General features: G+C 43.4%; 1 protein-coding gene across 4 annotated transcripts in view; it reads left to right on the plus strand.

Annotated features, from left to right (window-relative positions):
- LOC119174202 (S1 RNA-binding domain-containing protein 1) overlaps positions 1–17,680 on the plus strand; it is a 174,308-nt gene that overhangs the window by 110,553 nt on the left and 46,075 nt on the right. For all 4 annotated transcript variants that reach the window (XM_075896012.1, XM_075896013.1, XM_075896010.1 and 1 more), the window contains 4 exons: positions 2,172–2,331; positions 6,207–6,418; positions 7,519–7,676; positions 15,771–15,861. In XM_075896012.1, the coding sequence (XP_075752127.1) occupies positions 2,172–2,331; positions 6,207–6,418; positions 7,519–7,676; positions 15,771–15,861 (621 nt within the window). The remainder of the gene's footprint in view (positions 1–2,171; positions 2,332–6,206; positions 6,419–7,518; positions 7,677–15,770; positions 15,862–17,680) is intronic.

A 17,680-nucleotide genomic window follows, 5' to 3' on the forward strand; every position in this document is an offset into this window, starting at 1 on the left:
GTTTTTATTTTTGTTTGCAATCTAGTTTCTCTACATTCACAACAAAAATACTAAAGATTGTAATTAAACTTGAAGCAGGTTAAAATTCCTTTTGAAGAGCGCAAGGTGGCTTCTAAAAATTAAAAAGAGCTCATTGTCTAGAGTCTCCTGGAAATTGTCACTTGGCTGCTTGCCATTGCATTTCGCATGAGTAGTTCACTAAAGCCATTTGCTCAAAATAACCATGATCGCCTAGCTCTCATATTGGAAGAAATTATCTGAAAACACGGATATTTTTTTGTGTAGATGAGCTTTAACTTACACCTTTAAAATTCCCTTTTTTTTTCGGGATGCAGTTTTGGGCAACTTCTTCGGTTTAGACATCGTGCTTTTACCTCCTCTGATAGCGGGAGGAAGTTTGCCCACATGGGATGAAATTTTGCCCCCATATTCCTCAACATGTGTAGGGTGTAAGTATCTCCTTCAAACTTGATATTTCCGGTATAATTGTCAAGAACGTAAAATAAGCAAGTAGTATGTGCCGAGAATTCAGAGAATTGTAACATTACAGTATTTCTTATCCATTAAAATGTCCTATACGCACTCTCTTGATAGTTATTTCCAATCTACAGTAAATCTGCAGTAATATGAGCCTTTAATGGTTCAAAACCATAAAAGCTTAGTGGCATAAAATGTTTGTCCAAAACGAACCTTAGTTTACACATTGTCATGGCACAAAACGAAAACTGTGCCACTTACTATAAAACTACTTACTTATTTGAAATCAGCATAAAAGCCTATGTATACAGCAAAAGTTTCGTTGGCCTAGTCTTTTTTTTTTCAAATTGCGTCTTTTAATTCATACCTAAAATATCTGCTGTTAGTACCAGCTAGGCTTGTGCGAATTTTCGAATGCTTCGGATATTCGAACGAATATTACAGTATTTGAATTCGCTTCGGTTTAAATTTCAAATACTGAAAATTTCTAAGTATCTTCAATGAACGAATAAATGTGCAATAACCTGCACGTAACTGCTTATAAAAGTGGTTTCACTTCGGTATAGAGGTGCTAAGCTGTGAGAGCACGTATCCAGGGAAAATTTGTTCTGTCTTGGAGCCCAACTACAAATTTAGAGGGGCCCTGCAACACTTTTTGAGCCTGGCCAGAAAACGCTGCCAATCGGTAGTTGAGGCTACCGAGAACATGTGAGGGAAATGTTATAGCGCAGCACATGGCCTAGAATTGACAGTAAATTATCGAAGTCAGCTAAAAATTGCTTTCTCTTCTCTCAGCAAATGATGGATCAAGCTCAAAAATCACTCATCACAGCCATTGGCCTACTTGAGCATGGCATGCTCGGTCGTTACTGGGGCCGCCGCGGGAGGCCGTGACTTGTTGACGCGCACATGCGCAATGCACTGAAAATCCGCGTGTTTGAAGAAAAAAAAAATGAGAAAGAAAAAGTGCTAAAGGTCACGAGGCACACGTGACTTGTTTTCTTTTGCCAAGCCATTTCTTCCTGCTTAGCTTCCAGCGCTTTTGTTGGGACAAAACAAGAGAAAACGCACTTGAAGCGAGCGACAAATCTTTGCAACTCTGCTCGTACTGGACGTATTCTATAAATTTTTGTGGGGATGAATTCGTGAGACAATAAGCTACTCTGGTGAATAATTTCGTGGCTACTTGAAAAAGTGTTGCAGAACCCTGGTAAATGAACATATTACCCTAAAATCGATTCATCATTTTTTAAACCTATAAGCTTGTAATGCCGGCTTGATTCTAAGCATAATAAATTTTTAAATGCTACATATTGTACAGGTTATGACTTGCATCCTACTGAAAGTCGAATCCTCCTACTACTCAAAGTTGTTTTGACTTCCTTTGATCAAAAAAAAAAAAAAGGCATTAGCATAGAGGCTTTATTTCAACTTTTAAAAAATATTGTGCAGGTTAGTTTGGTCATCATAAATATGCCGATTTTTTTATGTGTCATATATAGTATTTGAATTCGATTCAAAATTATTCGACCAAAAATACTATTCGCTTTGAACTTACTTCGAACCTAAACTTCTCTATTCGCACAAGCCTAGTACCAGCACTCAATGGCTGAGCCAGCAAGTGATGAAGGAGTACTATTGTTCCCTTTTTTTCTTTTTCATTGCCATCTTTTGGGCGGTGTTCGTGAAACCAGGGCCAAGTCTCCTGGCATCCTTCTGACGGCCACCAAAAGTGCCTCGGCAGCCAAGCTTGAGCGGCGAGCTGCCGTCGACGGCACGCCCGAAATCTGTGACAAGAAATACGACCTCTACGCCAAATTCTCCAAAGACGTACGGGCGGTGCAACCTCACCAGGTACGGGTCGGCAACATTTTATCGTGCAGAGAACACCTGGTGTTGGTGGTATGCACAGTGGACAGGTTTTCTAGTGGGATTTTTTATGTTTCCTAAGCGAGGTTTTGAATTTAATGCTACTAATATTTTATTAAAGGTCGACCGCTTTCCACACGACTGCATTGCACATTTATTGGGATAAAATTACCTTAGCAGGTGGTGCACTGTACAAAGCTAGTGATTCATGATTAGTGCTATGAGGTGACTGGTATCACATTTTTAGGAGACAGTGCCATCTTTTGCTCATTAGTAGATTGCAGTACGGATGTGTACAGCCACATTGGGAAAAGATGAACTGTTCAGACAACCACTGCGCCGTTGTGTCAGTGGCTGTATATGATCCCAATATAGTTGCAGTACACCCCTCAGGAGAGTCACCATACACTGCTACCATGCCATGAGAGAGTTTTCCGAGGCTTCGGTGAAATTAATAAAGGGCATTACAGTACTAGGTATTTTAGACAACATTTAGGCATTGCATTAAACAGTGTTCCTGGGAAGAACACTGTTTCAATGTCAAAAGTTTCACTTTCAAGTTTTCTGCCAGATTCACGATGATGACGTCGTGACTGTCAAAATTTTTTTGACAGACCGGCATTGACTCAGGAAAATTGCCCGGAACTTGCTAAGTTTAGTCCGTGGCTCCAAGGGGAATAATTTTTCTAATAAGGAGCTACATGGGTCCTCGTATATGCGGTCAAAATCATGTCACTTAACTGGTGCGGTAACTTTAAACTGGTGTTGATTTCATTTAGCACCTTAAAGGTCCGGCTTGTTGTCCATCCATGCATATCATGACCACGCTCACTGTAAAGCGCTCGCCGTGGGCTATGACAGGGCTATCAGCACTCAAGTTTGGAATAATATGAACAAACAAGGTCTAAAATAATAGAATTGACCGAGAAAAGCCACAAAGTAACAGCATTAATTAACTTAAAATTGCTAAAACGTTTCCCAGTGTAAGGCTGACTGCAGCGGGGTGTGAGAGAAAGTGCTACTGCCTTGCTGGTGGGCGAATCCCCCTCCCTCTGCACCACCTCTGCGTCAGTGTTGTGCTGGAACGACGCTGCATCGCAACGTGACTGCCTCGGTGAATGGCCTGGTGGAAATCGATAAAGTACACAGGAGTGAGACAGCTGCACATATTGCGCATTTTTGATACATTTCGATTTTCTTGTGCCAAGGTGCTCCAGAACAGCCTCGAAAGCTAGAATTTCGATGCAACGTCAACTTATGTGGGGAAAAAAGGTCGAATCGACCAATGAGACGCAACCAAGCATGTATATTTTTACTTTGCACTTTTCTGGTGACGAAGGCTCTCATGGTTCCACCATAATTTCCTCTAACTGGTTGTAAATATACGTGACCCCACAAAAATGTGCTGCCGTGCATTAAGTGTGCTGCTTCTAGTATCTAGGCTGCGTGTGTTTCTTTCTACTTCGTTTTCTTTCTATTCTTATATTTTTTTTGCAATAAAACCGGCCGCTGTTTGTTCAGCGGTTCGTTTGCATGGATACACATTTCTTAGCTGCGCTGCACGAGTCGCGGAGCGGGCGGGCTGCAGTCTCAAGTCGATGTGTTATCGGGAGTTCTACAGTGATGGTTATGTCCTAAAATATAAAAGAGAATAGAACAGGCGAACGTAAGGGGTAATAATTATGCGTGGTTGTTTGCGTGGAGAGGCATTATCAGTACTGTTCACTTAATATCATTTATACTCAGGCACAATTTTCTATGGCAATAGAGGGAAGGCTATGGAGCCAAATTGGGCATGTGCCACCACTGTAGAATATAGTGGCTCGAATGCCTCCTTGTGTTTCTCGTGAAAGTGATGAAAAAGAACAACATTACTATTTACTAGATGCTGTTTATAAGGAGACGCTGCATGCGCCGAGGAGATACCATTATTTGTTGTTGCTTTCGGAAGAGTCTCTTCGCGTTTTTGCTCGTCTGAAAACGTCTCATGTTTTACGTGCACCCCACAGTCAAAATGGCGTCTTCGTGTTTAGGTGAGCACGCGTCGCCCTCCAGCTATTCCGACGACTTGCTGCCGAAGGAGCTTGCGTCATATTTCTCTCACAAATGGCTGTGTAAGCAGGCGTATCAAATTGTGTGCTTTGGGATTACATGAACGCAGCTGTTAGTCGAAACGCGAAACTTCTTCGCGGAGGAGTACAGGAGCAACAGCTCCGCCCACGTAGCCTTCCCTTCATTGCCACAGAAAGTTGTCCCTGAGTATAGTGCCATACACATGCGCTTTACAAGATAATCGACGCGGCAAGGCTATCATGTTAGGCTTTTCTTAAGCAAAGGCCCCGTAACTAACGATTCTTGTGCGATCACAATTATTTCATTTCTTTTTGAGTGTGATACATTGTGCTTTTTAAATGTTTCCTGGAAACCTAGTTTTCAACAAAACCTTTTTTAAATATTTTCAAACATATAAATTTTTCTAAACATGTTTGTTACGAGAGCTAGATAGGTCACGGGTTATGTAAAAAGGAAGTATAGTTCATACTTAGCGATAATCTGTTCAAAAACTTCCTGCGATATCTGTTTCAGTGTTATGTGTATTTTTAGCCCATTGAAATGTGCACTGGTGCCTCCCCGTTGCTAAACATTTTGTCTTTTCAGGCTCCCAGAACGACATATTAAATGCCACTAACTGTTTCAAAGCAAGGTTCTTCTGCTCCAAAATTGAAATTGTGCTACTCTGAAAACTGCTTCCAATTTAGATTCAGCGGTCTCACCCCTGAGAACAGCAAAAAGGTAGTTCACATGTCACACAATGAGTATGCGAATCTGCCTGGCAAGATTATACTTGTGCCTGAGAAACCCTGCATGCTTACCTCAAACATTGGCGTCATTTACGCTTTGGTAAACAGTACAATGGGAAGTCTAGAAAAGTGAAACACTGGGTGCCCCTGCGTCACACTTCCTCAGGTATCACAGCATTGACGATCTCGTAACCTTTTTTTTCTGTTTTCTCGCTTGCCAAACGCCTTCTTGCCACAAGCGTAATGTTTTAGTATAGCAACAGGATAATTTACTAATGGCGTCTTTGGCTGAGTTGCACTGGCACCGTGATCATGAAAGGAAGTTACGTCAAACACCGCGAGGTTTTCACAGCTCGCTACGTGCCACACGAACGTGTGAACCACAAAACTCGAATCCCCGTCAGTAACGGCGCCTTCGAGAGATCGCTGTTCAGCAGACGACAATTTCCAGCGTTGTGTTTGTACTGGCAATAAGAGCCCAAGGGACAGAAAACAAAACAATGAGACACGCTTGCGAGATGCTACGTGTCTAGTGGGTGCATGTTTGTTCTCGAGGTGGTTGTGCTGCATCAGTTTTGTACCAACTCGACGAGGGTCATGCCGATTTTCGCATTGCCTTCAGTTTCCAGTGAAATCCTGGCAGCAAAAGTAGCCCTGTGCGAGCACGGTCAGACAATGTAAAGCTTATGCTTGTTTTTCCTCCCGTCTGGCCACGTTCTCCATTAGACCTAGCTCTAAGTTATACCTGCACTGATGGAAACTTGCCGCGTTGTCTGCCAGTGCACGCGGATGGCACCACGCTCTACTGTCTAATCTCCACGGTGGCACGCACTCGTGTCGTGGACAGCCCAGTCGAACGTGCAGCACCGCATGCGTGCTACGTGTACAAACGTATGGCGCAGCAGGGGTTCACGAAAAATTCCAACCGAAGATGCCATAATAAAAAAAAAATTGTCTTTACTTTTAGTGTCTCTTTCAATAACAACGGAATTCAGTGAGCCAGTTAAGAAGATTTATGCTATTCGAATAATTGAGTTGTTCTGTTCCCCCGTGTGTCAGGTACTGGCCATCAACCGTGGAGAGTCCCATAAGGTGCTGACGGTGAAGCTGGTGCTGCCGCCGCAGTTGGAACCGGGGCTAAAGAACTTCTGCGAGTCGTGCCTGCGCAACATGGGCGTGAAAATGCAGGGCCAGACGATGCAGCTGGTGCGGGACTCCATTGAGGACGCCTACACGCGATTGCTGGAGCCCCACCTTTTCCGCAGCATAAGGTGGGGAAAACTACTTGCCGTCAATGCTTGAATCAGACAGCAAACTTCCTCTGGTTATTTGAATTGTGGGAGTTGTATTTTCAAAAAGACGTGCTCCATACTTAACCACTTTGGCTTCCGTGCTCTCCTTCACGATTTCTGCCTAGCAGTCAGTAGGAATATTTTCACCCCCACAGGCGGCATGTATCTGTCCATGCGTCGGCGTGCATCTGTGAATGCGTCGGTGCATGCGTCTGTGCATGCGTCTAGCAGCACACGTCTGTGCAGCTGTGCTGCGAGACATCAGGCAGCAGCAACTGTCAAAAATAGCACGCCTCTTGAAATGGGTGCCGTGTCGAGCACGCCACATTCTCATTGTAAAGGTAGTTGAACGTAAGCCGTAACATTCAAGGGCAGTCAAAGCCGTCAAGGCCCCTGTGTACGACAACACAACCATCACGAAGTGACCATTATCGCAGAGAATTGTTATTGGCTTGTACTGGATTCGAATGGCATTTGGCTAGCACATGTTGCCGATGTAAATGGTAAAATAGCTAAAACTGCAATTCTGTTGAGCTGGGTGCATCATTGTACTTTTAAGACAGCTTGAATTTGACTGTTGGATAATAATGCAAGGGTTGACTTCAGGTAACAAAAACTTGATGAAGACTCTCTTTACATTAGTGTAAATCTGCTATCTAAGATACTAGCATTAAATAACATTGACATCATAATCAAAAGAACAAATTTCAAGTTAACGGACTCGTGGGTCGACTGACTAGGCTCACTCAAGCTGAGGTCAAGCTGCTAGTCTGCGTTTGAGTTAGTCCGGTTGAGAAATGAGTCTGGATCAGTCTTATTGACAAGAATTGTGGTGAGTCTGAGTTCAAGTGAGCCCTCAGAGCGAAAAATATACATCGTGAGTAAGTCCGAGCAAGCTTCGATTTTTCGCCTACCTATGTGGATTTGGGTGCACATTGAGAACACCAGCATGTTGTAATTTCCGTAGCCCTCCAATACAGGGCCCTCATAATCACATTGTGCTTTTGTAACGTAAAACACTGACAATTGCTATAAATTGTCCGATTAGTTTGGCATTATCTGCACCCTCCTCTGCGCAGGTCCCAGCTCACCAAGGAAGCCGAGAAAGAGTCTGTGAGCGTGTTTCGCTCCAACCTCCGGCAGCTGCTGCTCATGCCTCCAGTCAGGGGTCATGCGGTGTTGGGCATCGACCCTGGGTTCAAGCACGGCTGCAAGCTGGCTGCAGTCTCGGCCAATGGTGGGTCCTCTTCTCTGTATGCACTTTCACAACTGAGCTTACATTTAGCGCATTGTTCTCGGGGCAGTGATTCTTGACGTGTTAGTCGTCGTGCACCCCGGAACCTAGTAACACTACTGGCAGGCTTATGCAAAAGTTTGCTAAGGTTGTTATTCTGCTCTGTATATTAACGTACGGCTCACGAGTTTATAAGAGCCGTAACAAGGTTGGCGTACTTTTTTATGTGAAAAATAATGCTGCAGGCCCCTTTTAACTTTGAACTTGGTTTTCATTTTTATTTGAGCATTGGGCATGTTTGGACAAATATTGCAGCACAGTAGACTCCTAGTCAACAAAAATGTGTTATACGTAAGGGCTACCTAAATGGAACAAGTGCTCCTGACAAGATTAGTTTTATTCTTGCATTCCGCACTTCCGGTTGTCTCTCACTAAGCAGAACTCCTTTTAAACGAAACATGTTTCACTGGTACCTTCACATTCCATTTTATGAGAGTCTACTGTATTTGTATTTCCTTTAACCCAAATTTACAATTTTCGAAAACAAACAAGTAGACACATTAAGGCAGTCCACCTAGGCAAAACAGCGGTCACGGTGCTTGGCTGCTGACCCGAAGATGCAGTTTTGATGCTGGCTGTGGTGGTCACATTTTGAGGGGGACAAAATGGTTGAGGCCTACGTACTGTGCCATGTCATGATAAGGAACACAGGAGGGTCGAAATTTCCGAAGCCCTTCACAACGGCATATCTCATTGTCATGTCAAAATTTTGGAACGTAAAATCTCCTATATCATTATTAAACATTAAGGCAAAAAGCCTTTGATGGCTCATCAAAGGCAAAAAATTGACCGTTAGCGTCAGAAGCATCAGCACAGGTGATGCAAAAAGTCATCATGTGATGACGTCACATGGTGACTTCATCATATGACATGAGCGTGATATAGTGGATTACCAAAATTTGTGCTGTCACGATGATGTCATTGCGGGATGTTGTTGAAGCCAGGCTGATCATAGAAGTGGTGCATAATTAGGTGACGCACGGAAAACTTTATTTTATCCTGAAGCAGTGGAAAACCACTGTAAGAGCAGGAAGCTTTTGAAGATCAATACGTGGAATGATAAGAAAAGAAAGAGGGCTTTTGCTCTTTAGTCATACTAGGTAGGCTTGTGCCACTATTTAAATATTTGAATTACTGTATACAAATTCACTTCAATTAGAATTGAAGTTATTGAAAATTCGGATAGTATTCGAATAGATGTACATCAGTTCGCATGTTATCCCCTGTGAAGGTGGTCTCACTGCTGTGAAACAGCGCTGAGCCGTGAAAACACTTGATCAGGGGCAATTTGCGTTTTATGAAGCCCCACTTCAAAGTTGAATGAACAGATTACCCTCGCATTGATTCATCATTTTGTAAGTTAAAAAGCCTCTTATACCAGCTTACCTGCTATAAGTATTGTAAACTTTTAAACATAAGATATTTTACAGATTATCACTTGCATTCAGTCTAAAGTCGTATCCTGCTACTAATTAAATTTTTTCCACTTTCTTTGAATCAAAAGGAACGTCATTTGTGCAGGCCTTGTTTCAATTTTAGAAAAATATTGTGCAGGTTAGTTGTCTCATGACAGATATGTTCATTTTTCTTTATAATATATGATATATACTACTCATATTCAATTTTATTGATTTATTTATTTAACAATAGTGTCAATCCCGTTAGCGATTAGAAATCATTCGACCGATATCACTATTTCCTTCGAATCCACTTTCCAGCTAAAATTCACTACTTGCACAACCTAGTCTTAGGTCACTGCATAATGTCTCACACACACTATCCGGAAAACGCGTGTGCCCACACCAGCGGCAGCAAAACGGGAGCCTCCAAAGCTGTCGTGTGGCAGCGCTTTTGGAACACAAGAGGAGTTGGTCCACGTGCCGTTTGTCAAGGCACGTTGGACTTTGCTTCCCGACGAGGGTAATCGGAGCTGCTCCTTTGCCCCTTTGGGGGCGTACGCGCTCGGCATAGCCAGGGAACCCGGCCGGACGCTCATTGATGGGGAGCCTTGTCTAGCACTGGTTTGGCTTGCTCGGAGTTTCTAGGGGATAGCATAATACCCTCCAGGTTGCTGCAAAATAATGATCACCCCCAAAGATGCACCATGGTGGGCAATGTGCTTGATCGAACTGGTTGGTGTATGACAGATAATCAAACGATGCTTAAGGTGGGACAAGATGAAGACACAGGCACGGCACTGAAGTATCAGCCGATGTTTATTGCAAAACAGCTTCAAAATTAGCAAGCACAGCTGCGAGTGCAGTGTTACAATTTTTCAAAAAATCGAAAGTACAGTCGAACCCTGTTACAATGAAACTGATGGGGCACGGAACAAATTCTGTCTAAGGGAAAATTTCGTTGTGGTGAAATCGTATAAAAATATGGCGGACCTGAGCCAGCAAAACAGTGGAACATTTGTTTCCGAAATTTGAGAAGCGGTGCTTCCTTTTTTTCCCCAGCACCCAGCCGCGTCTAGATGCGGTTTTCACACATGCATAGTGACAAAATGTTGAAAGGCACGGTTGCAGCAGTTTTTGTGAACAAACCTGACTACTGCACAAAAACGTTAGCACCAGTAGCAGTCCGCCATCAAAAGGTATCCCACAATGCCGAGGTGCAGGCGTGGTAACGCAGATGAACCACCAGCCTGACCGGAGACCACACTGGCCAAGCGCAAAAATAATCAAAAGCACTGGCATCTGAATACGCATTGTTCCACGATTGCACCCAGCAGCACTCTTATAGTCGAAACTAAGCTTGAACTTCGAATTGTTTCCGGCCCAAAAGCAAGCCAAAGCAAAAGCAGAGCAGTCACATTTTCATCACTATCGAGCAATGACAGCCTCCATGTTTAGATGACCGTGGCTGTTTCTGGCGGTGCCAAAGCTTGTTTTAGACTTCAAACATATTTTTATGTTCTGAAAAGGAATCAAAATGTTCAAGAATGTGTTCACTGCATGGCAATCAATATCTGAGCCTGGAAACGCATCTGATTTTGTTGTAGCGGAACGGCAGAAGGGAAAGTGTTTGTTGTGGTGAGAATATTTATGCATTGACTCCTATGGACTTCTGACAGGGAAGCGATAATTTTTCGTTGTAGCAGAAACTTCATTGAAGCGGCTTTTGTTGTAGCGCAATTAGACTGCACCACTAAAATTCTAAATAAAAAAAATGTGTTCGTGTTATTTTTAACCGGTATACTTCACTAAATATTTTTGTCATTTCATTTTGGTGAATAATTCTTTGTAAAACCCTAATTGTTGCAGTTACAGCGTAGTATTTAAGAGTCTGTTCTCAATAGACATGAACACCATTAACAACATTTTATTGAACTTTGATGTTTTCTACGAACATTTGAATTCTGGGAGGACTTACGTTTTTTCAAATTCTCTGTTGCATGGGCAGATTTTTGTATTGAAGAACTCCGAGTCAGTGCGTGAGTGTTGTGCTATGCGCTTGTGTTAGTTTTTTGATATACCATGACAACTGTTTGGCAAGAGCACAGGAGTAAGTAGCCAGTGCCATGCTTTTACACCAACCTTTTCTTATATACATTTAATACAAACAAAAGAACATAAGCAGAAAGGCACATAACTTGTGATAAAGGCCTTACAACGAAGCTAGTGAGCTCTAGCACCAAGCTGTCATGCTAGTAGCACCTGGATATCTAACTTCATCGTAGTGAAGGAAAGTTGTGGGCATGCTTACACAAGAAACACTATGCCGCGAATGTTGAAGGCTTCACTTATCCCTCCTGTGTGTTGCTCATTACGCTTTGCTTGTTAGTGCAGCGTCGTGTCTGTGTCATCTCGTTCCATCTTAAATGCTCTTTAATTCTTCATCCACCTTCTATAGAACAATGTCATCCTTTGTACAGCCATGCAGCAATACAAAAAGAATTAATTTGCTACGAGCTCGTGTGACTGTACTGCCACAGCAGCATTTGTCCCGTGACGGGGCACATGGTTCGGCAAATGTGTTTCGGCTTCAACCCCTTGATTGCTCTTTTCTTTTTCTTAAAGTTCCCGGTCAAAAAGTGCCTATTTTATTTATTGCTGATTTCGATTCCGATTGTACTAAAAAGTAGCTTGTCGATGTTGAAAAAATGTTTCCACCACATCCTTAGTCAAATCAATGGAATAAATATTGTTTCTGAACAATACATACGAAACCATCTAACTGCTGCTAATGATATTAGGAACCTTATAAACAAAACAGTTACAAACGCCACATCTTTCTTCACTTGTGTAGAAAAAGCACCCTTGGGGCATTTCACTTAGGAAGCTTCAAGGTTGTGCGAGAAATTTCAAAACGTGCAATAACGCAACGCGGTTTCACTGACGGGCACTCGCAGTGTTCGCGTTGCGTTATTGCATGATCATCAGAGGAGCTACTCAATCACCGTCATCGCTGTCTTCACTTCCGGACAGGAGATAAATATCTGTACTCGAATCATCGTCACTCGGAAAAAGATGACGAAAACAAATAGCTTTTTTTTCATGTTCGCAAGCCAGCTATGCATGGGTCACTGCAACAGCGTGCCGTCTTTCCATACGAAAACTAACCTTCTGCTTCAGGAGAAATTTGAATCCTCGAGAAAAAGCTGCTATCTGGTGGATGACATGCAATGTAACCTATAATTGCGCGTTTCTCCGCCTGAATGCTAGAGGGGAGTACCTATTCTGCTAAAATGAATTCTACTCGTCTAAAGGAGTTTGGTAACAGTTTGAGCTGGACAAGCAGAGCAGTTAAGGGGTTAAAAAACCCTGTGACTTCTTTACGTTTGAAGAGCCTGAGAAGATTGCCTCACTACACTGTGCAGAAGCTATGCTGTGCAGCTGCAGATTCAGGGGAAACTGCACTGTCCCAAAGCTACAAGTCATCGTTAAGTGATCATGCTACCTGCAATGATTAAGTTTTTTTATAGATTGAAAGCACGCTATGTGGGCTAAGTAGGACAAGTTTTAAACCATAATGTATTTTAAAGCATACAGTTAAACCTAGATATAAGGAAATTGAGTTACTCCCGGGAAAATGTATTATAAAGAGGATTTTATTATGTGCAGTTTCGGTACGAAAATCGGAAAAGAAACGTGCAAATTAAACAAAAGGGGTACTGAAGGCAGAGCTAACCCAAAACACTCATTTTACATTAAAAAACTGCGTTATTATTGCAATAGCATATATATGGACGCTCTCTGCGGGTTTTTGACGTCGCTGCCATTTTTCTTAACTAGTCCAAATTGATAACATACCCCCCGCACATCATAACTTTCACGGGTAAAAGCGCGCGAGCGCTGCTGAAGCAGAGATCAACTGAGTCGGCCCATCCCTATTGCCTGGAAAGGGCATAAGATAATATCTCCTGCGTGTTAGAACTGCCGTTGAGTGCTCAAAGTGAAAGTAAACCACCAACCACCCGTCTTGAACGAGCATGAAACAATGCGGGGAGGGGGGAGGGGAATTGATTGAGTAGTAATAATCAACTTGGATTTTAAAGGTGGTCGGATCGCTGGTGCGCTTGCTATCTTGCCGAGTATCAATGCGTTTTCAACGCGAAGAGACTGCGTGAAAAGAGCACTTCTCCCAGGAGCGGCCGTATTTGCTCACACCTGCGATTTGTAAGAGTTCTGCGATATCGAATCAAAAAGAGTTGCTGCCAGCCTTACTTCTTAAAACATTACAATTTTTCGCTATCGTGTTCATTGCATTCCATTCAATGCGCCGTCGTGTTGTTTCCAGAACTAATCGGCTAATTGCGAAAGCTACCAGCCTGCGAAATCGCGGTGCGGCGCAACACAGAAGCGCGTGACGAGTCGATCTCCGAACATTCGTTGTCAACATGGTCTCGGGGAATTTCTATCAGCGCCTAATCTGACATCCCCTCGGTGGTGACGACAGGGTTGTGAGAAATTAAGAAAATTTACAGTTTCGCCACAAGGGTGAAGCAATGAATGTGATAGCAACAACTTGGAATTAACGCTGAGAACGGTAAGGAGATCGAAACGTGCAGTGCGATGCTCCCACATATATGACGCACGAAAACAACACACAGGAAGATAGCTAACTAACAACGTTTACTGCTCGACACTTAACGCACTGTTTAAACGGAAATGAGGCACAAAACGTAATCACAGGTTTGAAAAGCGCACTCTTTTGGCATACGGCGGCTGTCCTGCGAGTGATCTTTGTGCGCCTGGCAACTAAACGCAATCGTTCCGGTCAAAGTCGAAGGCGCACGATTCTCTCCACCAAAGGTTAAGCTTGTGCGCATAAGCATCTACCCCCCCTTCATCCCCCTCCATTTGTGGGGCAAAGTACGCGTAGGAGATAAACTCGAGTCGGCACGTCGTGACGAGCTGGGCGCCGTGCGCGGGCGGCTTTTTTTTTTCTTCTTTTTTAAAGGGCCACTCACCAGGTTTGACCATTTTGGGCTGACAAGCGCATTGCGTAGACGAGGTGAAATTTGCAACGCTACGCGCTGTGGAAATGGGTCAAACTTCAAGATGAAAGCTCCTCCCCCTCCCTTCTGCTGGCGCACGCGTAGAGAATGAGGGCATGACGTGGGCGTAGGAATGGCCCTACGTACATGGCAATGCGGTGACTTTGGTCCTCTACGTAGACGACTCTGCTCTGATGTTGTCAACAGTATACCGCGTGACATGGCAAAAATTAAACACAACATGCGTAGTTTATGTATTGGTAGCCTTGAGAGATTAATAAAACTTGAAATAAATAATGAGACGCAATAAAAAATTGTGCGCGTTTTTCTTACATTTTTTCCCCGTGAAATGCTACAACATGCGAGGCTAATGTGCCAGCGTTTCGCATGCATTCGGGTCCCCGTGGTCAGTGCATTGAGCAGACGACCGCCGTGGAACGCTCCTACGCGTTCGCGCACTCAATGTGCTCATCTACTCTACCGCATCTAAGCCAGCGTTTCCGAACAATCCCGCAGAAACAGGCAGAAGACCACAAAATAACGCTGGTCAACAAAGCAACGCCGCTTGCGTGCACGGGGGCTGGGCTTGTTCGGGCACGTCATGCGCACGTCACCTCTTGGTCGGAGGCCGGAGAGGGTGGGGAAGAGATTTGGCTTGCTAAGGCTACGCGGAGGAGCGGCAAGGGTTTCGAGCTCGCCTCTTCTCACCCTCGTTTCGCGCCCCTTCAAAAAATCTGTTTTCTTCGCTCGTAATGAACCGATTCGACAAATTTTTGTGGCGAAATGTTCCTCATTGGACACCCAACAACTTCCACTGTTTAACTAAAATTCGGTATGGGGCCTGGTGAGTGGCCCTTTAAGTTTTCACATATATATATATATATATATATATATATAAATATATATCTATATATATATATATATATATATATATATACACTGTCCATATAATTGCTATCGCAATAATAAGAAGAGCAAAGCTGAATGTAGTCGGGGGCTGCACCATGCGCGTACAGTGAAACTATGCACACGCGCACGGCGTCGAAAATGAAGAGCAAACGACATGAACACAGATACTACAGAAAACTGTAGAGAACCGGACCACAGCTTTACCGTGGTGAAACATAAGCGCACGATACACATAATGCATCAACTAAGTAAAAGAGTAAAGCACCAGGGTCAGCATTAATAAGAAAGGTTATTGTGGAAACAAATCAAAAAGATGCAATGAGACATAGAAATGAGACAGGTTACCCCTGTTTACTGAACTGTCTGCGGCGAACATTGTCACATAGCATCAGTTTACGTATTTCCCAGATGTGTAAGTGATGAAATCTCTGTAGGTGTTTTTTTTCTTTCGGTCAAGTGCCACTGTGAACAGTGTGCCTTGCGTTTTAACTATGGAATCTGCAGAAAAACGGTGGGGTCATCTCGGGAAGCAGTAATTGCGGTCTGTCATCTCCGCCACTTCTTTGTTCTCTCACCAGTAAACCTTGCTAGTAATTTGCCGCACAACATAGGCTTCTTTGTGTACTCTCAGGCGATCCGATTCCCTGTTAGCTGCATTAGTGATGACCATTTATGGCTCTGTGCAGGCAGTCTTCTTCAGCATGCCGTCATCTACCCTCACAATGGTAACAAGGTCCAGGCTGCGAACGTGTTGAGGCAGATGGTCCTCACACACAAGTAAGTCTGGTGGTGTAATATTATTGCTTTAGTTTGAATGATATCTCAACTTGCTTTTTGTAAAACTATCATTCTACTCATAGAGCTGGCTTGAAGCCAAAGAAATGCTGATTTTAGCCTTTTAGCTACCATTGACGAGTAGAGTCATGATGTTTTTTAAAAAGATGATTGATGACAACTATGCTCGCCATCAGTAAAAATTGGCCCCACATGGAACCAGTGATGACTATGCTAGTTATGCTTGTGTTTCTTGATGCTAGATGGCCACGCTTAACCATGTTACAACATTTGTGTCTTGGATTCGTAGGAAAAAGAAATAGCTTTACACATTTAGCCCCCCCCTCCCAAAAAAAAACATAGGTATATTGGCACGTGTTTTAAAGGAGCACTGACATCAAATTTACTCATGCCAAGATTTTTGCGTCAGCGAGTAGCTATAGACCCCGTAGCAATGATTCGCGACCTAAAATGCAACTGAGGGATAAATAACTATCAACGTTATTGATTTATACCATTGGTATTTAGCACTATTCAAAACGGGCGGCAATCCCGCCATTTTTAGCGCTGGGAGCACCAGCAGTGGCGCTACCTCGCAGTCACCACCAGATTACGCCACAGCTGACCACTTCTCCACAGAAAAGAGTGACGACAGGCTCAGCTGCTCCGCAAACATTTCGTCTGCTAGGCGGACACATTAGTCATGCCTTGTCACCTGCATTGCTGTCGTCGTACAAAGTGTCGACTCGGGTTCAATATGATAGTCTGGAGCTTAGAATCTCCGCGATTCGCGACGTCACGAAATATTTTTGCTTCGATCACCCTTTTTCAGAACAGTGATTCCGATATGGACCCCGTTTCAAGCAGCACTGCAGAGGTGCCCGAGGATGCACACTTCAGCCATGTTCACTCATGTGTCTCAGTTAGCTATATTGGTGTGTTTTGTCATGCAAAGCATTCAGGTATACGCAGAGAGGTCAATGCAATATAGCTATCTCAAATGAGCATCGACGAAGAAATGGAATACGTTTCCTATTTGCCAGTTTCTTTTTTGCTCCTCCAGATGGCCCCACCTATCCAGCCTCTCGTGGTTAACACGGTATTACCACTTTTACGTGGATGCAAAGTCAACAGATGAACTAAAATTCAAAGATACCTGCGTGTTACTTCTTAGCGATGATATCTGACTATATGCTGTTCCACTTTTGATAGCTTGTGGTCGTGTTGATGTGCAACACATACGTGATATGAAAAGACACCCTCATTACGCTTTTTCCGTGGTAAGGACTAGTTGACTGCAACTCACCTGCAACTCACAACTATTCCCTGACATGCTGACCGACAACAACCACATGTTTAATTATGCTCCTTTCTTTTGCCGTTCTTTTAAAGGTAGTTTTTATCTTGATAATTTCGTGAAATTGTTCAGCCCGGTGCGACGAAGATCACATGCGGCGAGCGAGTGTGTTTCTGCGATTCGGCGCCACAGTAAGAATACTCGGATCGTACACGTCATCGCTACTAGGGCATCGTCACTCAGGATGGTATTTATAGAATGTATCACACTGAACACGTAGCACTAATGTCTATGTCGCAGGGCAGTCTATTTTCTGTTTTTTATCCTTAACTTTTCTGCGCTTTTTGACATCGAATTAAAATAACTTGCACGCGACGGATGCCGTTAATATTTGGCCAAGAAGACCTATGCATACCAAGCGACTATGCATACCAAGCGATCGAATGATGGGCACATCTCGATATTGTAATTTGATGTCAGTGCTCCTTTAAAAGCCAACTACAGTAAAACCTCGTTAAACCGTAG

Source organism: Rhipicephalus microplus, chromosome 5 (genome assembly GCF_043290135.1).
Source record: "Rhipicephalus microplus isolate Deutch F79 chromosome 5, USDA_Rmic, whole genome shotgun sequence".
Taxonomy (NCBI): domain Eukaryota; kingdom Metazoa; phylum Arthropoda; class Arachnida; order Ixodida; family Ixodidae; genus Rhipicephalus; species Rhipicephalus microplus.